This window comes from Typha latifolia, chromosome 13 (genome assembly GCF_019914945.1).
Source record: "Typha latifolia isolate L0001 chromosome 13, TyphaL0001v2, whole genome shotgun sequence".
NCBI lineage: Eukaryota > Viridiplantae > Streptophyta > Magnoliopsida > Poales > Typhaceae > Typha > Typha latifolia.
Window position 1 is genome coordinate 2,028,279 of NC_133098.1, and position 22,117 is coordinate 2,050,395.

The 22,117-nt window shown below is 41.0% G+C and overlaps 6 protein-coding genes across 7 annotated transcripts; 3 read left to right on the plus strand and 3 right to left on the minus strand.

Moving 5' to 3' along the window:
* Positions 1-292: 292 nt before the first annotated feature.
* Positions 293-2,238, plus strand: LOC140799559 (peroxidase 17). Its single transcript, XM_073153928.1, has 3 exons — positions 293-900; positions 1,005-1,196; positions 1,403-2,238. Exons 1-3 carry the CDS (start codon positions 679-681, stop codon positions 2,015-2,017), a joined length of 1,029 nt encoding a protein of 342 aa, XP_073010029.1. The 5' UTR covers positions 293-678; the 3' UTR covers positions 2,018-2,238.
* A 165-nt stretch (positions 2,239-2,403) lies between these two features.
* LOC140799560 (small ribosomal subunit protein eS6) lies at positions 2,404-5,249 on the minus strand. Its single transcript, XM_073153929.1, has 6 exons — positions 5,146-5,249; positions 4,937-5,001; positions 4,249-4,306; positions 4,042-4,150; positions 3,682-3,954; positions 2,404-2,819 (listed from the first exon to the last, which is right to left on the minus strand). The coding sequence occupies exons 1-6, from the start codon at positions 5,149-5,151 to the stop codon at positions 2,581-2,583; spliced, it is 750 nt and encodes a 249-aa protein (XP_073010030.1). The 5' UTR covers positions 5,152-5,249; the 3' UTR covers positions 2,404-2,580.
* A 434-nt stretch (positions 5,250-5,683) lies between these two features.
* On the plus strand, positions 5,684-10,347 carry LOC140800134 (F-box/LRR-repeat protein At2g43260-like). Its single transcript, XM_073154797.1, has 3 exons — positions 5,684-6,777; positions 6,928-6,973; positions 10,303-10,347. Exons 1-3 carry the CDS (start codon positions 5,684-5,686, stop codon positions 10,345-10,347), a joined length of 1,185 nt encoding a protein of 394 aa, XP_073010898.1.
* Positions 7,600-9,646, minus strand: LOC140799561 (plant cysteine oxidase 1-like). The gene is made up of 5 exons (XM_073153930.1): positions 9,505-9,646; positions 9,284-9,438; positions 9,042-9,186; positions 8,111-8,317; positions 7,600-7,936 (listed from the first exon to the last, which is right to left on the minus strand). Exons 1-5 carry the CDS (start codon positions 9,629-9,631, stop codon positions 7,836-7,838), a joined length of 735 nt encoding a protein of 244 aa, XP_073010031.1. The 5' UTR covers positions 9,632-9,646; the 3' UTR covers positions 7,600-7,835.
* Positions 10,348-14,452: 4,105 nt separating the features above from the next.
* On the plus strand, positions 14,453-15,875 carry LOC140800004 (14-3-3-like protein C). Its single transcript, XM_073154621.1, has 4 exons — positions 14,453-15,042; positions 15,117-15,239; positions 15,349-15,465; positions 15,566-15,875. Exons 1-4 carry the CDS (start codon positions 14,569-14,571, stop codon positions 15,617-15,619), a joined length of 768 nt encoding a protein of 255 aa, XP_073010722.1. The 5' UTR covers positions 14,453-14,568; the 3' UTR covers positions 15,620-15,875.
* Positions 15,876-16,284: 409 nt separating this feature from the next.
* On the minus strand, positions 16,285-19,292 carry LOC140800017 (pentatricopeptide repeat-containing protein At3g02330, mitochondrial-like). Of its 2 annotated transcripts, XM_073154644.1 has the most exons (3): positions 18,395-19,292; positions 17,470-17,892; positions 16,285-17,361 (listed from the first exon to the last, which is right to left on the minus strand). In XM_073154644.1, the coding sequence occupies exons 1-3, from the start codon at positions 19,167-19,169 to the stop codon at positions 16,916-16,918; spliced, it is 1,644 nt and encodes a 547-aa protein (XP_073010745.1). In that variant the 5' UTR covers positions 19,170-19,292; the 3' UTR covers positions 16,285-16,915. The 2 variants fall into 2 exon arrangements, with proteins under 2 accessions (XP_073010745.1, XP_073010744.1); XM_073154643.1 differs by having other exon boundaries at positions 16,285-17,892.
* Between the last annotated feature and the right edge of the window lie 2,825 nt (positions 19,293-22,117).

The following is a 22,117-nucleotide window of genomic DNA, read 5'->3' on the forward strand; positions in this document are numbered from 1 at the left end:
TGGGGTGATGAAAGGTTTGACTATTGTAGAGGAAGTAAGGAAAGGGAGATAACGATGGAGTGAGATTCCATAAGAGCTAACGTATTGATTCATTTAATCCGATGGCCCCGATTATATCTATTAATAATTCTGTGATCATGTGGAGTAAAAAGATTCTGAATCACTTGGCAGAAAAAGTGTGTCCACAAGTGGCCACAACTATAAGTAGACCTGAGACAATTGCCAGTATAAACTCACTGCACAGCTCATCCATAGGCCATAGGCCATGGCAAACTTATATTATACAAACCTACCCTCTTTGTAAATAAAGAAAGGATTGATGGTTGATGCCCATGAGTCCATGACTCATGAGGTCACTCACTGACCCAAGAGGCCAAACTAGAGTTCTCTATCGGGGCCGGGCCCACGTTGAACTCTCCAAACAGGGAGTAAAGGAAAAATATGAAGCTCCTTTTTTCCTCCGAGGGCGAGGAGTGAATACCAATAGCCAACGCAACCACACCATTGGCCCTTTGCCCTTTGCCCTTTATACTCTTCCAGAGTTCCATTAAGTCCAATTCAATTCACCCCACCACCCATACCATCTTTATCCCCATTCAAGGCATCAAATATGGTGGATGCTGCTGCCTATTTCAACGCTTTACTCCCCGTGAACGAATCCCACACAAACACCAAACTATGTCTCATCTCCTCAGCTTTCTCCTCCTCTTCTCCTCCCTCCTCTGTGTCACAAATAGTAAAGCTTCCATTGCTGCCACCCAACTCCAAAAGGGCTACTACTCCAAGTCATGCCCCAAAGCGGAGTTACTCGTGAGAGGAGTCATTGGCCGCGCCATGGCACGTGAGCCCAGGAGTGGGGCTTCCGTCATGAGGCTCCAATTCCATGACTGCTTCGTTAATGTAAGATTGTAAATTTGCGAATTTTAATCTTGGGTAATTGGTTGATATTTTTGTACTCAAATTTGGATTCTCTTTTTTTTTTCCCCCTTCTCTTCTCTCCAAAGGGGTGTGATGCTTCTCTGTTACTGGATGATACGCCTACGATGCTGGGCGAGAAGTTGTCTCTGTCGAACATAAACTCGCTGAGGTCGTACGAGGTGATCGATGAGGTCAAGGAGGAATTGGAGAGGCAGTGCCCAGGAGTGGTCTCCTGTGCCGATATAATCGTCATGGCTGCAAGAGACGCTGTTGTACTAGTAAGTTCTTTAATTAATTTGTCAAAATTTATTTCCTTAGGCTTTACATTTTTAATAGCCTTAATACGTGAATTAGAATTAGTACTTTTTGTTATCAAATTCTATGCATATATATATAGTCAGGTTATAACTAGGGGTGTTCATGGGCATGGCAATCTCTCTGTTCTACTTCAATATCCATAACAGTGGTCAATTTTTTATTGTAGAGTGGAGGGCCATACTGGGAAGTGAAACTAGGGAGAGAGGATAGCTTGACAGCAAGCCAAGAAGACTCCAACAGGATCATGCCTAGTCCCAGAGCCAACGCAACATCCCTCATCAAACTCTTCAGCCAATTCAACCTGACCATAACCGACCTCGTCGCCCTCTCCGGCTCGCACTCGATTGGCCAGGGCCGGTGCTTCTCCATCGTCTTCCGACTCTACAACCAATCGGGCACGGGCCGGCCGGATCCGAACATGGACGCTGCGTTCCGCGAGAAGCTAAACCGACTGTGTCCGATGGGTGGCGACGGGAATGTCACCGGTGGGCTCGACGCCACGCCGGTGGTCTTCGATAACCAGTACTTCAAAGACTTGGTCCGGCTGCGGGGATTCCTTAACTCAGACCAGACGCTGTACTCGGACAATGCTGAGACTGGTGAGGTGGTGAAGAGGTTTAGTCTTGACCCAGATGCGTTCTTCATGGCTTTTGTGGAGGGGATGGTGAAAATGGGTGATCTGCAGTCAGGGAGGAGAGGAGAGATCCGGAGGAATTGCAGGGTTGCAAATGATCAGCTGAAGCAGGATCTCCAGCTTATTCGAGTCTTGTCACAGGGATGATGAGAATATGGAAGGAATATAGGTTAAAACTTAAAAGTTTACTGATATAACTGGCTCAGGAGATTCTCAACAATGTTAAGAGTTTATATTATAAATCCTAAGAATTTGTTATGAGAAGAGAGTTATTGTATATTTTAAATTTTGAGTGTTGCAGAATGTTACTCTGTTTTAGTGTATAGCCAAAATTAGTTTGCAGCCAGCAACTTTTTGGAAATTGGAAATCCATTATCCCAATTATATAAGAACTCCATTGAGATAACAAATATATAAATTTAAATCTCTCTCAAATGATTTGATCCATATCCCAAATGTACACCGAAATTCAACTATGGTAAAATTTGGATGTAAGCTATCTATTTATAATTGACATCCTGAAAGACCACAAGTAGCAAAGACAAAAAATATAGAGATTCATATAGCAAAATGTACCTTAGCAGTTCAATCTCAGATTTCAATAACAAGGGAAAGTTTAGTCCAATACAGAAATCAAGAAGGCAAAACTGTCTTAATCGAAGAGAAACAATATAGTAGGGGCATTGCTCTCCAACAACAAGCATCGCACCCTAAACCGTAACAGATGGCTTAGAGGCAGCAGAGAGCTTAGACCTCCTCTTGGCCAAGCTCTCGCTCCTGCGTTCCCGCTGCTCTTTGAGTCTGGTTGCAAGTAGCTTCTGGTACTCAGCAGCTTCAGACTTGGCCTTCGCAATCCTCTTCTTCTTGTCTGCAATCCTGCCTCGCTTCCTCTGCAGCGTTAGGGGAGTTACCAGTCTCTGGATTTTAGGTGCCTTGCTGCACTTCTTTCCTGCAATTGATATATACAAAAGCACTGATTAATAATAGTAGCAGCAGTACTAAATTACCAAGCACTAAGATCTGGCCATTAGGAAAGGCCCTATTGAAAGTATCGAGTTAGGTGATAAACAATTGCATTTCCTCATTAAATGTCCAGGAACCCCATTTGTGAGATACAAGAGGTTATATGCAATATCTGCGAATCTGGATGTAAGTAGTACATCAGATTGCCTTCTACAAGCTCTATAGGCAACAAATTCAGCATAATATAACAAACCCATCAAAGTAATTTGATATTAAAATATCAGGACTTCACTTATTTCTTCCCACCTATAAGTTAGGATGGATTAAATTATAGTCTCTGTAATAAGTAAGGTAATGATAAAAAAAAATGTTCATTCCGGTCAACATTGATACGAACAATAGATTATTGCATAAAAACAAGAAGAACATAGAAGTAGCACATGGAACTAAAGGCATATAGCACTTTTAACACTTTCACATGGTGATGCATTCATGTTCATGGTAATACTTTAAATTCAACTAGCAAGGTAATTCAACTAGAGAGCAACAGTGCACAACATACTGCAAAGAACTCTACAGAACCGAAAATCTAATATCAATGCTTTAGAAAGTCCCATGCCCTATTATCAACAATTCTCTAAATTTGTAACTTGCAAACAACATACTGTATTAGATCCTTTTACTCAAAATTTTGAATTGTCAATGAATCTTAAAAATCTTTGTACAAATAATGTAATAGTTCACAGATCATATATAACACAACTTGCAACTGTAAAACTGACAGAGGATGCAAATCAAAGAATGTTGTATGCAAGCAACTCATTAAAACTAGGGAAATATACACCAACCTGATTTAGTAGTGAAGGTTCGGCGATAAGTATTGACATACTTGCGAACATCATCCTCCTTTGACAGATTGAACAATTTCCTAATCTTTGAAGCCCTCTTAGGCCCTCTCATTCTTGGCTTCTCAATGTCAGTCAACCCAGGAAGATCATTCTCACCCTTCTTAACTATGACCAAGTTCAAAACCGAGAGATCCGGACTGACAATACATCCACGAACTGACTTCCTCCTGCGCTCTCCATTCCGCCTACCATATCCACGGAAGCATGGAGTGCCTGCAAATGTTACAGTATAAAGTTGTTTGAGTACTTAAATCAGCAAGGATATTGGAATAGCCTTAAAAATAGAAAAAGTACACTTGCCTCGGTGAAGTAGCAGACGAACACGACCAGGAGTTAGTACTCCTTGCTTCATGGGAAATCCCTGTTTATCACATCCTCCCATGATTTTGAAAACATACCCCTTAAATTCCTGAAAAACACCAGGAGATGTTAACCAAATAGATCACTGAAATTCGCAGTATGTCGCAATTGAAGTAAAGTCCATCTTAAGACCATGTAGAATCATACCTCACCAAGAGCATCTCCACTAACTTCCTGAGAGATCCTCTTGTCATAAAATGCCCGACTAAAAAGCAGGAAAGAAATATATATATATAGGTATTAATCCAAGGCTCTTAATAAATACATGAAAAAAATGAATTTATGAAAAACAAACTACTGCCCAAAATAAGGGATACACGATAGCAGCCATATAGCTTCACAGAGAATAGCAAATCAATTATCAATAGATGTACAATGATCTAATGCAGATTGCAGAACTTACCTATATTTTAGCATTGCTAATGGATGTAAATTTCTTGTACATTGCTTGGTAACAAAAGTTCGACAGGCATAAAACTTTTTCCCAAATTCATATGGTGTTAAGATCAAGTTAGCAGTACCGGTAATGGGTCAACTAAAAGTAAACAAATACTCCTGGAAGCAATTAATCTTGTACAGCCGAGTAATTGCAAAGTGCAAACTGAAGTAAAATAAATAGAACAGAGAACATATAAAGAAAATCGTCATGTAAAATAAAGCTAGTCAGAGCTCAACAACAAGGAACAGTTCGGGAATCAAATTTAAATGATAGAAGCTAAACTATAAATCATTCATTTTGCAACATTTCGTTAAACCATATAGATCAACTTAACCAAGATACTCAACCCTCAAGATCTAATAAGAAAATAAATGCCATTGTTCAGAAAAGACTCACAGCTTCTGGTCGTCATCGATTTCGAGCTTCTTCTGGCACCCAGTCGTCGGATTCGCGATATTGAACTGCATTAGTAGCACGGAGAACACCACAAAATCGATTAGCAACTCAAAATTTTAGCTGGAAGCTAAATGTAGCGATTCAAAGATGCATCGAGAACTCGAGACTAGTTTTTTCGAAGAGTGTCAGATTAGGAGGCGGAGGAGCACCTTCATCTTGGATCGAGCCCCCCCAAAGCCGCAGCCGCGAGAAGTGACGAAAGGTTACAGCGACCGCTAGGGTTTTCTCCTCCGAAGTGCGAACTAGGGCTTCCATCCTCGAAGCTTATATAGTCGATTGAATAGCGCATGGCGTGGACCAAGACGGCTCGGGTTAATACTAGGGCTGGCCCGAACTCGAATTCGACCCGGCCCATTCCACAAACAAGCTGAGATCTATTAGCATAAATGCACAATTAGTCTATATACCCGTATCCAGAAATTATTATGATGTCCATTATGTACAGATAAATATCCAAATATCAAATTATTTCATATTTATTTTTTAAATATAAATAACTTTTATGATTTATAGCACAATCAGTATATGCATAACTGACCCAAAATTTAATAGATGGGAATCCTATTAGGATTTGGAACCAGAGACCTATATATATAAAGAGAGAGGAAGGAACGATGCAAACGAGTGGCTCGAGTAGTCGAAGCAAACAAGAACACGAGGAAGGCGAAGGGGATAGCTTCGACGTCCATGGTCGGTCATGTGGAGCGACCCAGTCAGGAGGAGGAGGAGGAGGAGGAGGAGGAGGAGGAAACCCCGCCGTCGAGGTGGTCCGATCGAATACCGGAGCATCTACTGACGGACGTAATTCTGAAACGGCTCCCCGTGAAGTCCATCATGCGATTCGAGGCGGTCTGCGTAGCTTGGCACGACATCCTCTCCGACCATCACTTTGTCTACTCCCATCTCCTCCACTCCAAGAAGAACGTCCGCACCCTCATCTCGCTCATCACCCCGGTAGACGAGCCTCTTATGATGTTCACGTTCACGTTTCACGAATCCAGGTTCGAAGCGACCTTCTTCTTCAAAAAAATGCTTCCCTGGTCCGAAGAAATCCTCACGCATCCTCTGCACTGCGACGGGCTGCTGCTCATCTCCACCTCCGCAGAGATGTCCGTCCGCAACCCCGCCACCGGAGAGTCCCTCATCCTGCCGAATGGCAGCACTGACGACCTCCCCTTTTCCAGCGCCGAGAAGGTCGGGTTCTGCTTCGACTCCAGAGCGTGTAGTTACAAGGTCGTCCGGCACTTCTACCGCATGGACCTTGACGACGAGGACGACGAACCGACGTACACTTTCGGACTCGAAGTCCTCACATTAGGAAGCGATGCTTGGAAGCCAGTCACGGAGCCGCCGCCGTACCAGATTGAGACCGACTACGCTCCGGCGTCGGTTGGTGGTAGCGTCTACTGGCTGGCAAAAGAATGGGATTTCGTTATTTGCTTCAACGTGGAAGAGGAGGAGTTTAGTGTTATTGATTCCCCTCCTGTTCCTACGCCTCGTTGGGTTAAGCTCTTCGAATTGGAAGAGAGGCTGTGCTTCTTCTGCTTTTCCGACGTCGACGATACCGCCGAGATATGGATGATGTCGGAGGATGGACGGGCACCGTCGTGGACTCAGATCCTCAGCGCGAATCTTAAAAGCTTCATCGAGAATCTTGAAGACCCGACGAGCGCTATAATTCCTGTGAAGACGAGCAACGGGAAGTTCTTGTTTCTGGCGGGTAACAATTTCTGTTATTATGACGCTCGGAAGAAATCGTTTCAACTATTCAAAATCGACGCGTCTGAATTTACACGTGTAAAGATAGGGATGAGCACTTACGTGGAGAGCCTGGTCAACATTACATCCTGATACTGCGTACGTGGAAATTCAAGACCTTCCTCCAACCCGAAAATACTCACAGAAATATTAAATCTTTAAACTGATATCAGTTTCTTTTTCTCTTCTTTTTTTCAAAAAAAAAAAAAAGAAATTTTAGTGTAATCGAATATTACTAGCTAAATTAAGCTTGCAAACACTTTGAATGCAATTTTACCTTGCTTCTCTGATATAATTATGTCTTAATTAATTTGTTAATGTTTACTCGAGCAGAGGCGTACTTTACCAGCACCAGTAGTCATTCTCTTTGGTTTTTTATATATATGGGCCAAATTTGCTACACTTCTTTTATATCCATAAATATGATGATAAAGTTACTATTAGTTAATCATTTATATTTGTGTGTTTTATGTGATGTTTAATTCTTTTTTGTTCCAATAGTAAGGTTGTTTCATCAGCTCTTTTTTCTTTTGTGTGTATAAAACTTGTAAATCTGATTTGAATGAATAGAGTTACTAGCCTACTATATTTTTTCCCCAAAAATAAAAAAGTAGAAAGAGAGAGATAGACATTGGTAATGGATATATTAGTCCACTTAGCTTTTACTTAGTTTATTAATGTGCAGAGTTAGAAATTGAATACACTAAGATAATTCTTTTTTTTATAGATTGAGAGACCGTAAACTAATTATAGACTAAATAAATGAGCCAACTCTCTCAAAATTAAATCACAATAAATTTAAATCATAAGACGTAACTAATCACTGAATTACATATTACGACCTAATATATATTGTTGTACAAAAGACAAGAAATTTTATTGTAACGCTAAAAACGTAAGCTTGTTAAGATGAGAAAAATTCTATCTGTCCGTCATCAAATTACAAAGAAAGTCCAAGTGGCACATTGCAAATTAAGGGCAATTTACATAAAGAAAAGAGTAGAAATATTATTAGCATCATGTACAGGCTAGACAAAACCTCAGAGGACCCCCCCCCCAAAAAAAGATAGAACGGAATATGTCAACAATAATCCAACTCCACGGTAAGCTCAGGGCCGGCATAAGCCGCTCCTGCGACCCTAAAATCATCAGGCAGATCGATCTCTTCAAGTACAGCGTAACCTAAAATCACATACAAAGAGTTGTAACCGTTAGATAATAAATTAAACCAAATATATATATATATATATATATATATTACGTCTTTAACACTATATCATATACAATCTATAATATGTAACAAATGATAGATAATAAAATATGCAATGCAACACACTGCAATAGTATTAAACTCACCGGGGAGAGAAGGTATGGGAATCTCCGCGAAGTATGTGGATGGCCGATCGAACTGTTCCGAGTAAGGCGGAGCCAATACATCCAGGATGGCACAAGGAGTTAGGGCAGTGAAGGAATGGATGTTTCCTCCACTTCTCGAGAACAAAACTGAGGCCTTGCATGGTGCTTCCAGGACCCGGTCCTCTGCTACCATTTTTGCTAATCCACCTGCAAAATTAATAACCAGTGGTAACCCCCATTAGACTCACCCTAATCTTTTCCTAATTCAAACTTAATAGGATTCATTCTATGAACGTTGACTTTGGCACATTAAATTAAATGAGACGTGTAGAACACCTAATTTTTTAAGCATAAACCCACAGATTGGTTTAGTTTATTTGATTAGTATCACAGATACTTGCAACATCTTCATAAATTAAGTACTCCTCGCTCATGCCTTAGAAAAAGTGTCCCAATACACGAGGCTGCTGCCTGTGCCCATGACTATAAAAGCTCGGCCTTGAGAATCGTTTCTATTAATTGAACCTGTGATCTCTTAGGCTTTATTTGGTTTGAATTTAAGAATCTCTTCTAAACTAAATATTTTTTAATCTTTTTTATATATAATTAAATTTATTTTTAAAAAATTAAGACTAAGAAATAAGATTAACTAATCAAATTTAGGCTTAGTTTACATATAATATTAAAAATAATTACAATTAAGTTATATTTAGTTTTTCAACTTAATATATAAGAATTGAGTGTATTTTTTTCTCTCTAATAATCAATACATATTTTATCACAACAGAGTACATATACAATGCGTGCTAAATTTATTATTGTAAATTAAAAAACTAAATAGAATTAAATTGTAAGATCCCCTCAAAAGTAAGTTTTATGGTCGCCCAATAATCAATTCAAGAAGAGAGAGATTTAGTATGATGTTGCTTACTTTTTCTGGGGTAGCAATTTGGGGTGGTAGCCCAATCGTAGGACTTCATCAGTAATGATCCATATAATAGCTTGCTAAGTACTACCATATGAGGATGATCATGCAAAGGAAATGTTGCTCCAGCAGGGAAGCAGAAGATCCCAATCTGCCAACCCAAAACTATTATTAACAATATAATTAACCAAATGCTAATTAAGTTAGAAGAATCGTTCTATAATTCTTCACACACGAAGCTTACATACCGAGAAATCATCACACTCGTGGACGTGTACATATGTGATCTGCGATACTGCCTGCCCTAAGATTAGCCCATCTGGGCTTCTAAGACTTGACTCTTCTTCTAAGGATCTTGCATCACTTAACCCATCAATTCCAACGTCCATAGGATTCATATCATCTGTAAACACTTTCATGCATGAGATTAAGATCCAGAGAGAGACGATGATGAGGTTAATTTACTCACCAAGGATGTCTTGAAGCAGCCTAATATGCCTCAGAGTTGGAAACCCCTCCTTCCCGGATGAGAAGATTATATTGCAAGCATCGTAGAGCTGCTGGACTTTGCTCATCTCCATGGACTCCATAGCCATTGTTAGAGCTTAATAACTTACTTCTAAGATAAAGGATACATAAAAGGAAGTACATTTGTCCATACGCGTATATATAAGACTTTTGAGTCCTTTTTCAACTAAGGGGAGGTTTTCCCATTTAAGGAAACCATGGGCTCCCTTTAACTTTACCTGGGGCTTCACTCTCTCAATCCTGGGTCCCCTTGTCCTACTGTTTTGCTATTGGGTATCATCACGTTTTCACACATTCCGGGGTTACCTTATTTTAGATTAGACCGTCGATCGTTTGATCGACGGTCCAGATTCTAGATGCAGGAGCTGCAGGTGAGTCACTAAAAAGTGAGCCCGACTGAGTCAGCCCAATGAACCGATTCGAGAAGGTAAGCATACCAATCGGTGACCGTAGAGTAGAAACCACGGCCGAGGTTTCAACCGTTAGCGTCCGGGAAAACTCCAAACCTGTCTGCCCGCAGTGGGACCGCCGCACGCTGGACCACAGAATTGTACCACGTGGGCCCCAATCCCACCTGAGTGTTTTTGCCACCGCTCGATTAATCTACTCTACGTGCCACTGCATGACCTCTAACAGCTCCTGGTTTTTCGGGGAAGGTTTTCCAGACTAGCCTTATCTGTTTATACCAAATTTTGTCAGAAACACCCTATATTTACTTTTATTCTCATTTACACTCTAGTTATGTATAGATATTAAACTCTTATATTTTATGCCTAAAAGATAAGGCAAATTCCTGACATTACGTGGCTTGAATAAGAAATAGACTTTTTAAAGTTAATGTAATTCCGTTTGATTTAAAATCTAGTTTCCTTTTATTTTTATCTTGAATTTAAAATATTCACTTAAAGATGTTAAGATTATTTTATATTAGTAATTAATTTAGCTTATCTATAACAAACTGGTAGGAAAACTGACGTGAAGATTTTTGATAATAAAAACAAAATATGAGGTATTTTTGATCAATTTTTTTTTGTATTTTTGATGAAAAATTAATATGAAAGATACTCTTTGCGATGAGATGGAAGTCAATTTTATGAAAACATGGGTCCTTTTTATAAAAAAGAAAAAAAAAGATAAAGCGTTCGCCACGTGGTCCACTACTGCGTTCTTTGTTCCCTATAAAAACACGGATGTGATGCAATCTTATTCCCCGTTACCCATGGATTGGTGATTAACCACCGGTATAGCTCCAGGATCTATTGGCAGCTCTGATAACGTGGAAGGAGTTGGAGCCCTTTTCACTTTTGGTGGGGTTGGGGAGTCTGATAACAATTAGGATAGCGCCGTTATTTTTTTTTTTTTGGAAATTTGAATATAACACCTGGCTTTTAGCTAAATTTACATTTACACCCTATATTTTTACTATTTGCAAATCGAGCCCTATAATTTAGGAATTATATGCAAAAAAATACCCTGAGTTAGATTTAGACTAACACCGTGAGAATATTCCGTTAATTAAATATATTTTATTTCTAAAATACCTTAAATACCTAAAATGCCCTTAGGTTGACCGTTGACCTCGAGGTTGACCCGCGAAGAACGCGGCCACGACCCTTGCCCCTTGTCGGCGTCCTCGAGCCTCACCGGCGTCCCCAAGGTTGACCCTGATCTCGGCGGAGCTGCCGCTAAAGGAGAGTAGTCGACGGAGCCCTCGATCCTGGCGGCGTAGCCGAGGAGACCTTGCGCTCAATGGGGCATCCGGCGTCCTCGGTCCTCACCTCTCGTCGGCGTCCTCAAGCCTCACTAGTGTCCTCGAGCCTCGTCCAAGTTCTCGAGGTTGACCCCAGATCCCAGCGAAGGGCTGCTCCCGACCATCACGGCGCAGACACGGGGTCCCGACAAGAGAGGTTGGGAGGAGGGAGGAGGGAATGAGGAGGCCGGAGGAGGGAGGAGAGAATGAGGTGGGAGGAGAGAGGAGAGAGGAGTGTTTGGTGGGGATGATGAGGGAGAAGGGTTGGGTTTAGTTGGTTTGGATTGGCTTGGGTTGGGTTTAGTTGGTTAGTGGGTTGGGTTGGGTGTTAGTTCGTTAGTTAGTTTGGGTTGAGTTTAGTTTAGTTGGTTAATGGGTTGGGTTGGGTTTAGTTGGTTAATGGGTTGGGTTGAGGGTATTTTTGTAATCTTCTTAGTATAGTTAACTTAACACAAAGATTGGGTTAAATTTAACTAACAGATTTAACGACATGGTGTTTTCTGCACATATTACCCAAATTATAGGGCTCGATTTGCAAATAGTAAAAATATAGGGTATAAATGTAAATTTAGCTAAAAGGTAGTGTGTTATATACAAATTTCCCTTTTTTTATTATCTCACTTAAATTTATTAGATTTAACCAAATCCTATTCGGATTACTATTTGCGAAGGTTATATAATATCCACTGTAAGTGTACGCAAAGAGAGAAGATAGATAGGTCTATCAAGTTAGCATGTCTCTAATGAGCGACGTCTTGGCTTCTTGAGCGAAGTCAGGGATCTGTTCCAAGATGACGCAAAGTATCCAAGAGAGCATTTGAAGTAAAACAATTTGATGCGTTTTTCAAAATTTTATATTTTTATTAATATTTTATTTTATATTTTTTAAAATAATTTTTATTTTTTATTATTTTTTAATTTTTTTTAATTTTTAAGTTTTTTTAGAGACGACGAAGACGACTGTAGAAGTCCCACCAGCATCCACCAGCATCGCATCACAAGAGGTTCGGTAGAGCATTGGAGAAGTGACAAAGAGAAAGTGCGGCGATGGTTAATCAACCTAGTAAACCTAGTAGCTCCTCTTCACTCACCGACGAGGTTAGTGGAGGGATGTTGCAAACGAGCTAAAGACGGTGGGAAAAAATCAGGACGAAAGTCAGCCAAAGGAATAAATGTACGCAGAAGAAATTTTGGAAAAGCTAAGAGAGCAAACGGAGGATTGCATTATTATAATAGACCCGGAAGTCCTGGAGAAATGTAATCAGATTATGGAATGGAATAGATAGGTTTGCATCGGACATGTCCGGCGGATATTATTTATTTCGTGAACCAATCCTATTACACTAGCTCCATTAATCCAATTCTTTTTATTAGTATTTGGATTACTCTTCGCCCAGGTTATGGTTATATCAATATGCACGGTAATTCTGTAACAGTAGGCAAACAAATTTGTGAAACAATCCCTCAGGAACTATATGAGCCAATTATCAATAGCTAGCTCCATTAATCAAAAAAAATATTAGATTTAACTAAATTTATATCAATAACAGTACGTAAAAAAATTTGGGAACCAATTCCTATTAGATTATATCATGTTATGTTTGAGATGGGAAATTATCCTAGCCAATTATCAATAGCTAACACTAGCTCTATTAATCAAAAAAAATTATTAGATTTAACCAAATCCTATTTGGATTACTCTCCATTAATAAAAAAAATTAGTAGATTTAACAAAAAAAATTAGTAGATTTAACCAAATCCTATTCAGATTACTCTTTATTTAACCAAATACTATTCGTATTCGGATTACTCTTTATTTAACCAAATACTATTCGTATTCGGATTACTCTTTATTTAACCAAATCCTATTCGGATTAGGATTCGCGAAGGTTATATAAGTAAGTGTGACAGTACGTAAAGAGAGAAGATAGATAGATCTATTATGTCTCTAATGAGCGAGGTCTTAGCCTTCTTGAGCGACGTGAGGGGTAGGTTCCAAGATCACGCAAAGATATACGAGGAATTCTGCAGAATAATGGCCGATTTCAAGAGGGATCCGGACGTCGACCCCGAGGCCGTCATTGCGAGAGTTGAGGCGCTCTTCCACGGCCACTCCGATCTAATCTTCCGCTTCTACTACTTCTTGCCCGAAGAGAATGATCGAAGGAAAGGCAAGAAGTTCCTCGAGAAAGTAAGAGACCGATTCAGGAACGAGGAGGGCAATGTCTACGAGTCGTTCTTGGGTGTTCTTGCTGCGTACGGGGCCGGAAACGAGTCCGTCGACGGCGTCCACCGACACGTCGCGCAGCTCTTTGCGGAGAATAAGGATTTGCTCGAGGAGTTCAGCGGATTTCTTCCGAAAGTGAAGGAAGATCGTCCCAGAGGTCAGAGACCGATGATTACTATCAGGCGTGAGATCCCCGTGCAAAAGAAAGCGCTTTGGGAGTTAGACACATCAAATTTGCCTCTCTGCACGCCGAGCTCCCGCTTTTTGCCGGAAAATTTTGAGGAATCTCATTCAAGCTTCATGGGCGAGCTTGAGAGATCAGTGCTGAATACTAATGTGGTCGTATCAGTCCCTTCGCAAGATTACAGTCGTGCCAAACGTAGGTGGCAAAGCTCGGAAGAAATACGCATGCTCATACGCGAAGACGAATTGTTCGAGATACACATGAAAATTGAAGCGTTGAGAACAGCGCTCAAATGTGCCAAGAGATTGAAGAAAAAATTGCGTTCAAGTTCAGTGCAAAGGGACCAAATAATTCGACTCGAGGACTACCTGGGTGGTTCCGATATGAGAAGAATCCGAACAATATCCGGCGACTTTGGTAAGCCATTTGTTGATGCTCTAAGAAAAGATACTTCAGCAAATAGAGTAGCAGTCCTGAGAAAAGAATTCAAGCGTAAGCTAAAGCTATTGCTGAGGAGGTCTCGTTCAAAAGATGATTGAGTTGATCATGTACGTGTGTCAAGTTTATCTCAAGTGGATATGGAATTGTAAATAAAACGAAAATTTATATTTAATCATAGATGGTTTTTACGTTTTTCTCGAACACTAGATTTTAAAAGATGAATTGTTGGTCAAAATTCGTGACGCGCACGTCTGTACATGGATTTTTAAAACCTCCCATCTCCCTCAATCCCATCGAACCAATTCTAAAAATCTAACAATTCGTCTCTGTTTCCCTTCAAATCTCTCTCCGTTCCTTTACTTTCTTTTCCACCCCTATTGTTTATTGTTTTCAGGCGGCGGAGATGGCAACGGCGACGAGGGAACAGAACGTGTACTTCGCGAAGCTGGCGGAGCAAGCGGAGCGGTACGAGGAGATGGTGGAGTTCATGGAGAAGGTGGCGAACGCGGCGGAGGAACTCACCGTGGAGGAGCGCAACCTCCTCTCCATCGCCTACAAGAACGTGGTCGGGGCGCGGCGCGCCTCGTGGCGGATCGTCTCCTCCATCGAGCAGAGGGAGGAGTCCCGCGGCAACCGTGGACACGTGCCGTCTATCCAGGCCTACCGCGCCCGGGTCGAGGCCGAGCTGGCGACCGTGTGCGGCGGGATCCTGCGGTTACTGAACGCGCGCCTCGTGCCCTCCGCTTCCGGCGCCGACTCCAAGGTCTTCTACCTCAAGATGAAGGGCGACTACCACCGATACCTCGCCGAGTTCCGGACCGGGGCGGAGAGGAAGAGCGCGGCGGAGAGCACCTACGCCGCTTACAGGGCTGCGCAGGTCTGATCTATCTGATCTGATCCGAATCGGATAAGAAAGTTAGGAATTTTGATCGCCAAAAGGTTGCATTGCAGGAGATTGCGGCCGCGGACTTGTCGCCGACGCATCCGATTCGTTTAGGGCTGGCATTAAATTTCTCGGTATTTTTCTACGAGATCTTGAATTCGCCGGATAAGGCCTGCAGTCTGGCAAAACAGGCGAGTTATTTATTTATAAAATAAATTAAAAAGAAAAAAGAAAGATGAGGAACCTATACGGAAAATAGTGGTAATTTTATAACTTGTTTGTTATGGTAAAATTCGTTAGGCTTTTGATCAAGCAATTGCGGAATTGGATAGTCTTGGAGAGGAAACATACAAGGATAGCACTTTAATCATGCAGCTACTTCGTGACAACCTTACTCTCTGGACTTCAGATATGCAGGTTAATTTACTGATGTACTCTCATTAAAGGAACTCTCTATCCTTTTTCTTCGAACGACTTGTAATGCAAATAATTGCTGCTTGTGTGCTATTCGTCGCAGGATGATGGTGTTGATGATATCAAGGAAACAAGCCAATCTGGGGTTGACCAGTAACCATGAATTTATGACGTTGCTCTTCGTGCTGTCCATCCCTTTTCTTTTGGGTTTTCCTTTCACGCCATTTTTTTTTCGGTTGGTGTGCTAGTGCTACTCATGGTTGCCTTTGGGAATGTAGTGGGTTTTTTTTTTTTTTTTTTTTTTGAAAAAAAAATCTAACACAATTTGCTTCTGAAATCTTCCTCTGTACTTGTATATAATGGTTATATTCCATCTTAAATTAATAAGAATGCCTGGATGATTTGTCTAAGAACATTTGTTGTAGCTGTCTGGAAATCGAAACAATGCAATGGTCTGTTGTTAACTGTTATCCCATCTTTGAAAGAGAACAGGCCAGAAGCTAGCGAGCATTTAATTTTCTGGGGCAAAAGCATGTGTGGACATCTATATTATCTGAGTGGGGATGAACCTTATATGGGAAGAAATACGCTAACTCAATTCAAGATACAACATTTTCTCTAAAACATCTTAGACATCTATAGTTTGAAATGTTGAAATCTTACAACACTGCCAAAGGAAATGCATCACAATATCACATCAAAAGGGAGGCAATATCTCCTTAAACCAGACAATTCACAAGCATTGCAAAGATTTTGGTCATTGCTTTCTTGTGCTTCAGTGTCATGTAATTTTGAGTAACATCACAATATTTCATGTGCAAATGCCTTCAACAAAATTATATTCGATCGTGGCTGAAGGTAAAGCGACATAAGATTGTATTAATTCAGAATCACTAGAGCATAACAAAGTAAAATTCAGACAAAAGGGTGTCGAAATGAACTTTTGCTGCTGCTGATGAACTTTGCTGTTCTCTCAGGAAAAAAAAAAGGGACAATGAACTTCTGCTGCACAAGATGTTATACTTACAGTAAATACAGTAGTACTAAGATGCCAAAACCAACTTGGTCTCCCTTTTCTGCCTTGCACTCTATTTTGATATTGTGCTACACCATTCCATATACTTTGGCCCACACCCAGCTTCTCCTTTTCACGAATTTGACACCCATCAGATTGGACGAGTATTAGAAATACTAGTGGCAAGAAGCATCAGCCAAGAAGCCACAGGTATTAGCAAGGTTGTACATAAACATGGATGTCAACTATATGGGTAAGAATGAAGTGTGGCTTTATCACCCATTGCAACAATCAAGCATTTATCCTCTCATATCAGAAGAAAACAAGATCATAGTGATAAGTTTATGTTTTGCCATGAAGTCTAGTGATCATCTAGATCTTCAAGTTATCATCTGAAATTACTTGGAAGCACTTTAGCCTCAGATATCTTTACATACACTAGGGGATGCAGTATTCGTGCCAGTGAGTCAATTCTGATATTTTGTTAGTTTCATTATCAGTCATTTTCATATGCAAACCAATTCTTTGAAGTTCTGACATAATCTTACTTATCTCAGGATGAGATGCATCCCCTACCAAAAACAGATGCACCTTGTCAGCAATCTCAGTCCAACTGTACCCTGGTTGTTTCTTCACTCCTTGCTCCTTCATCAGACCCCTCATCCTAGTAACTTCGCTCCACATGCCAGAAGCAGCATATATATTTGATAGCATCACATAAGCACCTGAATTTTGAGAATCCAACAGAACAAGCTTCTTAGCAGCTAATTCCCCTAACTCCAAGTTAGGATACGTTTGACATGCTCCAAGCAAAGCACCCCAAACAGCACCCTCAGCTTCAAATGGCATCTCTCTGATATAATCACAAGCTTTCTCCAACTGACCTGCTCGACCAAGAATATCCACAAGACAAGCATAATGCTCGGCCCTTGGAGATACACCATATTTGGATATCATTATATTAAACCAATTTAAGCTATCATTCGCCTTACCTGCATGCCCGCAAGCAGATAAGATGCTAAGGAAGGTGACACCATTTGGTGCCAATCCACTTGCTTCCATATCACGGAATAAAGCTACAACTTTTTCATAACGTCCATGTTGTGCATAAGCAGCGATTATGGTATTCCAAGAGACCAAATCTCGACTTTCAAAATTCTGAAAGAGTAAATCTGATTCACAAATGCTACCACATTTGCTATACATTGTCATCAAAGCATTACACAGTGAGATGTTAGATTCCAGCCTGGTTTTGATTGCAACCGCATGTGTAAGCCTCCCATGTTGGAGCAAAACAAGAGTGGAGCACGCCGTCAATATTGCAATAAGGGTTGCATGATCTGGTTTTACACCTAGTTCTAACATTTGTATATGCAGCTTCAGTGCTTCCTCAGCATGCCCATTTTGCACATATCCTACAAAAGTTAGGAGAATAAATTTTACTTATCCAGAAGTAATCATATTAGTTTATATGTGCTAAAATTTCTATACTAATGTATCATTCATGACTACATTTGAGCGAACGAAGAATTCATAAGATGGAAAACATCATATGGGGCTCAAAGATGAGATTGAAAAGTGAAATATTAAAGCAAATAATTCATCCTAGAAGAGATGATAATATTTGGAAGATGTGATTTTTGAAGTAAAAAAAAAAACATGGAACATAATGTGACTCTAACAAGTTGTTATGGTGAAGCTGGCCAATGTTCTAATACAGAACATCAGACTAGATCGGCAGATATTCACATAGCTAGAGGTGGTCCAACAATATAAAGTTATAAACAATCAAGTCCGTATCATCAAGCTAATGGACTATAGGAATCTAATTAAGTAATCTTAATCACCTCATCTGTATTTTCTCTATCTCACCAACGACATTAATGAAAGAGTCAACATAGAGTTCTTCATACGTACCAGCAATCATGGCATTCCATGAAACAATATCTTTAGTCCGTATCCCATTAAAAACCATCCTTGCATCCTCCACTTTCCCCTCTTTACTGTACCCCGTAATCATGGCTGTGTACACGACCACATTCTTCTCCGGCATCTGATCAAACAGCCTCCTAGCCTCTTCAAACATCCCATTCTCTACATACCCACTCACCATCGCAGCCCACGAAATCATATTCCTCTTAGGCATCCTATCAAAAAGTTCACGAGCCTTTGCGATCTCTCCATGCCGAGCAAACCCATCCACCATCGCGGTATAAGAAATCACATTCTTCTGCGGCATCTCACTAAACATCTTCTCCGCTTCAATAAGCCGATCATATTTAATGAACCCAGATAGCATTGCATTCCAAGAAGCAATATTTCTCTTCGGCATAGTGTTGAAGTACTCAAAAGCTTCATCGGGCCTGCCATTTTCAATGCAACCAGCAATCATGGAATTCCAAGAGACGACATTCCGTTCCGGCATGGAATTAAAGAGTCGCGTGCACTCCGCAAGATCTCCATTCTTCCAGTGGGCACTTATAATGGCGTTCCAGGAGACGACGTCTCGGTTGGGCATTTCGTCGAACAATTGCCGGGCAGCGTCGATCTTTCCGCCGCGGCAGAGAGCGCTAATCTTGAGGTTGCGGTGGAAGACTTCGACGGTGGAGAGAGTGCGTACGCAGAATGGGCGAGGGTAACACGTGAGAAACCGGAGGAGGAGGGGGGCTCGGATCTTGGAGAAGGTTGGCATTGGAATGGCATGGTGTTTTCTCTCTCTTTCTTTTCACGAGCTGAGCTATCTATCAATTGCGAACTTTTCCAAAGTGAGACAAATACGTTATTGCCCAGCCCTATTTCGGCCCATGGGCTTAAGGTTCAGAATCACAGCAGCAGTATGCAAATCAAACGGCCCGAAAGCGAGCATTGTATTAGAATAGGAATAATTATCCTTTTCTAAAATAATTTGCAGTTGCTCCACCAATTACTATTATTTCTTCGGGCTTCGCATAAAGATAATTACAGAGATAAACACTTCTACTTATATTATGACTTTCAATTCTCACGTACAAATAACATCAATATTTATAAAACAATAAATAAGCCCCCCCAAAATTAAAGAATAGAAAAAGATAAATTAGACGTAATTAAGCGTAGCAAATGGATCGATGGCCGAGTTGGGCCGGGCGGGGTCTTGGTCCATTAAAACCCGCAGAACTCCTTAGGATTGGGCTGGCCTTGGTATCCGGCCTGGTTGCATCCCTCGGTGCAGGCCGGTGCGCACTCCTCCCTGGTCGCGTCCTGGATCGTCATGCACTTATCCCTCATGCATGGGCAGAAGCAGTCCTCCTTGTTTTGGGCCGATGGGCTCACCAAAGCCATCACCATTAGGCCCACCAAGGCAAGGCCCAACACCACCTTGTTCGTGTTCTTGTTCTTGTAACTAATGGCCATCTTGCTGCTATCTCCTTTAAAGATCGGTTGCAAAGATCTTCTTTTTTCTTCTTCTTTCTACTTCTCGTAAAGCTTTCTCTTTTTCTTTTTATTTTTCCTTCTGGGGTGAAGGGTTTTTATAGTTGTGGGGGGGTGGTGGGGAAGGTTAGGAAGGGGGCGATGGGTGGGTGGGAGTGGAGGGAGGAAGGGTGAAAGGTGGAAGTTGCTTTTGTTTGGGATGTGTTGGAGATAAGAGGAGAGGAGGTGCTGCATAGACCATAGTTGGATTGGAAGGTTCAAATTGGGGTAGTCAAAGAGCTAAAAATAAAAAAGTTCTTTTTTTTTTTTTTGTTGAAATAAATGTTTATTAAGAGGAACAAAATTTTATAATGACAAAAATACCCCTACGTGTAATTAGGGAAGTGGATGGTCTTAAAATAGTGAAGCTTGAGTAATGTGTTTGTACTACAAATTGGTTTATGGTTTAATATATGATTTGTAGGGTTCCTTTACATCGAGCTAATTTTCGAGCACATCAATTATGCATATCTGACGACAACTATATATTATGTGATTAAGATATCGACCTGAAGAATTGGCTGGCACTAGGCAATGGCATTAGACCTTAGTTAGTGGTCTAGACTCAGCATTTATGATTGACATATATACTCGTTTTATTCTATAACTTGATGTACCCATTAATTTGAGCCCTAGATACCAACAGACATTACTTACTCTAAGAGAAATAAATGTAGTCAATGATATAGTTTGTGGCCAATGGACATCCATTTCTTAAGCTGCACCCAATTCCCTGGTTGGCACTTTTCAAAACAATCCACACCAAACCCAATAATTCTGTACATTCCCCTGCCTGCATTGGAAGTCACAGTCCGCCGTATATTTATGAGAATGGTGGAATTCTGGACTACATATCCAACGCCGTAATCCTAAACACTCTCGAATTCATTAACCACAGAGCTTAGAGCTAATAATTATATAAGATTAGTGTTTCACGGTGGTCACGTCGGCAGGAGACACCGCAAGTGCGGAGGCGGGGCACCGCGAGTCACGAGGGGAGGCCACGTGGCGCCGGGTGAAGACAAGAGCCCAGTGTTGGATGCATGCACGTGGAAGACTTTGTGTAAGTTCCCACCATTTCCGGGTTACTTTTGTCCTCTTTCGCCGTATGGACTAGTTGATTAAACTTCTTTATTTATTTGTTTATAAACTATGTGATATTATTGTGATGTCTAACGTTTACTCATAGAAAAAATATATATAGTTTATATTAAATAAATTATTGTTTATATAAAGTCATCTAGTACTGTAAATTTGAAGATAATATATGGAAAACTCACAATGAAATGCTGACTTTCTAAAAATCTAAGAGCTATCCAAGAAACTATATTTTTTATCAATGGCCACCATCTACATTTATAAGTAGCCCCCCTGCCCATTCCACAAATCAAAGTGGGGAGAGAGAGAGAGAGAGAGAGAGAGAGATGGGAAGGTCTGATGGTGGGGAGGGGAGGTGCAAGAGACACCCAAGGCACTTGCAGTCCACAGGGGTGTGCCCCTTTTGCCTCAAAGAGAAGCTCTCTTGTCTCTCTTCTTCGTCATCTTGCTATAGCCATGCTTCCTCTTCTACTGCCTCAGCTTCTACACCTTACTCCCCGGATGACTCCGCACTCTGCTCTCTCGCTAGCTCTCCCACCCACCACCACATAAACAGCACTGGGTTTTCTCTTCTCCTCAAAGAAGGCATGGATCTTGGTGGGTTAGTGGGGAAGAGTGAGCCTTTGGCAAAGAGCAGGTCTTTTGTATTCGTGGTTAGGCGTCGGAAGGGAAACCGAAAGGAGAACAGAGAAGTAATGGAGAAGAGAAAGGAGGAGGAGGAGGAGAAGGAGAACAAGAGTAAGAAGAAGAGAAGAAGCTTTTGGTTCAAGATGTTGAGTGGAGCAAGAAGAGGGAAGAAGGAAGGATACTCTTTGTTGCAATCCGAGACACTCAAGGAGGAGCCTGCTAGTACCAAGTGGGTTTGATTCCCATTTGGTGTAATTTGCTAGATATATTAATGTCATCCTCTCTAGTTTTTCTTATTTGTAATGCTTTTGCTCCTTGCTGTAAATTTTCAGTTGAAGATATCGAACTACGAGCTACGAGCAACGAGCAACGGAGACATTTTAGTATATATGAGCTCATTCATCCATCAGTCTTCAGATGTAAATGGAAAGACTGAGAAAGAACATAAAAAGAGGACATAAATGG